The sequence below is a fragment of the Macadamia integrifolia genome, chromosome 12, assembly GCF_013358625.1.
Source record: "Macadamia integrifolia cultivar HAES 741 chromosome 12, SCU_Mint_v3, whole genome shotgun sequence".
Taxonomy (NCBI): domain Eukaryota; kingdom Viridiplantae; phylum Streptophyta; class Magnoliopsida; order Proteales; family Proteaceae; genus Macadamia; species Macadamia integrifolia.
In genome coordinates, this window is record NC_056568.1 from 22,798,561 (window position 1) to 22,802,517 (window position 3,957).

Sequence of the window (3,957 nt, forward strand, 5' to 3'; positions counted from 1 at the left end):
CTGTTTGGTTGGTTTGGTGAAACCCCTCCTGAGCGTTTTGCTCTTGGGTGGCCTATGTGGCTGCCCATGTGACTAATTTATCACTGTTTTAGTAAAAATAGAAAAGAAAAGAAAATAAGAAAAAAAAATGAAAAGAAGAGTTGTTGTGTGTGTGTACCGTTTTTAAGAACAAAGAAAAGAAAGAGAATAAGAAGCATGAAAACTGTGAAAGAAGTAGTAATGTAGGGATAGATTGGACAACCAAACCAGACCCAAGACTGCAGGAACTTTTAAACTAAGAACAACCAAAACCACCCAATAGTAAATAGCAACAACAGCCCAACTTAAACCAGTCAACAGTCCTTGAAGAAACCAAAATTAGCAGATCCACAATCAGGAATTTTAGGAAACAGAGTTTGCATCAACAATTAGAAGTTCTAGCAACAGAAATAGAGTAATTGAATAAGTAGGATCAGAATCAAAACATATCAGGACCAAATAACCAAATCAGAACTCGATTCTGACAGTAGGTTCTGAAATCTGGCATTAACTTCTGAATTTTCAGTAGAGTATTATCAAGGAACTAATAACACATCTAAGGAATGATTTGAAATTCCAACCCATTGGAGAATAATAGCAGCAGTCAAGTTCCATACAGATTTAAACAAAACAGAATTCAAAATTCAGATCTGGGCAAAATCCATAACCGGCCAGAACTGAGTAACAATCCACTTCAGCAGGAACCAGTGGTCTGATTAGCCTCAAAATTGGATCGAACTTCCTTCAGAATAGGACTAACCTTCGATCAAAATTAGAAGGCCATCGGATGGCCAGAACTCCCAAAACAGCTAGGCCAACAGTAGATAAAATAGAGAATCTTAACCCAGAAATTCTGTACACAAATTAGAACCCTTACCTGATTGTTTTGACAATAGTAGAACCTTGAAAACAAACTTGAAAGAAATAAGAAAGCTTGAAGAAAACCTCCTGGACTTCACGCCGCAAGGAGTCGCTTGGATCAAACACCAAACCCTTCTTCTTTGATCAAACACAAAGAACCCTCATAGAGGAGAAACGCAGTAGCATCTTTTTTTGTTCATCAAATTGTGTCTCTACTAATGAGAGCTCTCCTTTATTTACAATAATGATGGGGGGTTACATAAAATAGAAACTAACTTTAGTTTCCAAAAACTGAAATAAGAAACAAAAATTAGAAACTCACCTAGTTACTAAACCTAAAAATAGAAACTTACAAAATAGAAAGTCCTTTAGTTACTAAAACTGGAAATAGAAACTAACTTATGACTGAAAATTAGAAACTAACTAGGTACTAAAATTAGAAACTAAATAACCCCATCTAAAAAGGAAACTAAAGAAAAATGAAACAAATCACTAAATTCTGTATGCAACCTTAGAACCCCTGGTTTAGACCCATAAAAGTAGCCCAATACACTCCAAACCACATGGACTGAAGGCCCAACATGTATACAACCCAACCCTAAGCTTATTCCTAATAAAACAAGCCTAGTTTGGTGAAGAATCTGCATCAAGTAGAAGGGAAAGAGAGATGGGAGAGCATGAGAGTGAGAGTTGTTGCACCCAGCCTTACGACCAGGTTGCTGCCCGGCCTCACCCCCCTGTTAAGTGTATGTACAACTATATGTGTATGTGTGTGTGTGAGAGAGAGTCATGTACAGCTATGTTTGTATCGTGTGTGTTGATTTTCAAGAACAAAGAACATAAAAGAAAATAGAAAAAGAAAAGAAGAGAAAGAAAGGAAGAGACAAAGAGTGAGAAGGAGGATTGTGAGGGAGTGGAGTTTCTGTCCAGCCAAGTGCCCAGCTTCTCCCCTTCCCTCATATGTGTTTGTGTGTAAGTCTACCACTAGCAATACTATAGCTTTTGTTTTGGTTGGGAAGAGTTATGGACCATAATCTATTGAAGCTCACCATTTCAAAATTCTATCATATTGGGTATGCTTTCTCTATTATAATGGGTATGTTGTCTTTATAAATTTGGATGGGATACTAGTGGCTGTATATTGGGATTATGTGAATGATTTTAGTGCCTTTAGTGCCTGTGGCTTGATATTATGGGGCTGCTATTTCACATCTCAGAGCTTACATGTATGATGCCCATTGATTTTGAAAGGGAATGTGTTGGTGTTATCTAATTGGCTAATAAGAAACATAAGGAAGAAGGTGAGAGGATGGAAGATTTAGATAGGAGGGGGAATGGGCTGCTGCCCAGCCGTGTGGCTAGGTTGCTGCCCAGTTGAGTGCCCAGCTCCTCCCTCTTCCCTCTCCATGTGTGTCCGGATGGAGTTGGGGCTGCCTTTGTGGCCTCAGCTATTGCCATGTATAAAAACAGAAAAGAAGCAGTAAGGGTAGGGAGTCATCGATTGGGTTCTCTAAACCCAGTTCTTGTTCCCAATTCATGTTTAGGATTTTGAGAAAGAGAGGTTGCTGTACTAAGAATTAGAAACAAGAAATCAAAGAGAAAGGTCAAGTAAGAGGGTATTATGTTTAAGAATGGTTAAAGTAATGTTTGGGTTTTATTACCTATATTTATGTTAGAAGATCATGTGCCAAGGGTATTGGGATGGGTTATTGTGAAGAGCAAGTGCTTGAGAAAATGCCCAAATGAGTCGAAAAATGTGGTGTTTGAAGTGCCTAAGAAATGCTAGAACCGAATTTGTATGAAAGTTGGACTAATAGAGGAATTCTTGAATTCCAAGAGTATACAGTCAGCCCAGATGCACTTTACGAAAATGGCCATTACTTTTTTTAGAAAATAGAAAACGATGTGTGGTCTTTTTTTTGTAAGGAAATCGACTCATAGATCTTTCTATCCATATAGGGCGCGGATTCTAGCTCCTTCTGAGTTGATACAAGTTTCACAGTAACTGGACCTAGTAGGCTAGGTCATTGGCCCATTTGGAAATGCTCCCGCATCAATCGGGGATTAAGAGACCTATGTAAGAGCTTAAATATTTACAAGTTAGGTTGGATGGTGAATTAGGTAAAGGGTCCAAGTTCGGGCAATCGATAGCATACATAACAAAGTGAAAGCTTAAGTTTTGGACTGTCTACATACTTGAGTCATTAAATTAGAAGTAACAAGCAATAAGATCGTAAGGCAAGAAATGTATTCCTATGTAGGTGATACAATTGGCAGAGAACACTAGCAGAAAGGGGTTATGTCAGTTACTTTTGGACTTCGTCTACAGAGATAGAGCATATACAGATAGAGTTTCAATGAGTGATATGTATCAAAAGACTAAGGAAAGGGTGTAGGTCCTCCAAGTAATTGAAGACAGACAAAGATCAGAGACAAGATAGAGATTAGAGACAGTTATTTTGATAGTTTAATATACTTTACAGATTTGATGTATATAGTAGAGATAATAGTATTTTTGTGATAATGCACAGATACAGTTACAGACTCTGATCTAATTAGATAGATGGATATTTATAGTTATTGAATCGATAGACAAGTATTTAGAAGAGAGATAAATGATGTCAGGAATCACGGGTGTTTATCGAAATGTTTATAGTAGGGGTTGTGTTATTTCTGATGTTATAGTGATTATTGATGTGAGGAGCAAATTTATGCCGTTATTTAATGGTGGCCCTTGAGGGCCTGCACCCATATTTTACCAAGATATGGGGGCGCTACAAGTCATTTGAGGTTGCATGGCCTTGTTCAATGGGGGCTTTGGGATGTACCAATAAGGAGTGATCTGATTCCGATTGAAGGAACTACAAGAGCTAGGTCAGGTTCGTAAGCAAACTCAATAAGGTTGTTCTGACTTGGGTTCTTCGCCACTAATGCAAAATCATTCTATTGCATTCCTTCCTTATATGTGATATAAGAAGCTATTTACCCACTATGCTTTTGGTGACACTGGTTTATGCTTATATTTATAAATTTAAATCATTTCCCTTTTTTTTTTTTTTTTTTTTTTTTTTTTTTTTT

At 37.5% G+C, this 3,957-nt stretch overlaps 1 protein-coding gene across 2 annotated transcripts in view; it reads left to right on the forward strand.

The window, feature by feature from the left end:
• Positions 1-1,629: 1,629 nt before the first annotated feature.
• The window catches only part of LOC122058464 (dehydrodolichyl diphosphate synthase CPT3-like), a 4,843-nt gene continuing 2,515 nt past the window's right edge, over positions 1,630-3,957 (forward strand). Inside the window, exon 1 of one of the 2 annotated variants that reach the window (XM_042621153.1) lies at positions 1,630-1,952. Coding sequence is in view for 1 of the 2 variants with exons in the window: in XM_042621152.1 (XP_042477086.1) it covers positions 1,840-1,851 (12 nt within the window). In the remaining variant the exon portion in view is untranslated. The remainder of the gene's footprint in view (positions 1,953-3,957) is intronic. The other variant, XM_042621152.1, reaches the window with a different exon arrangement.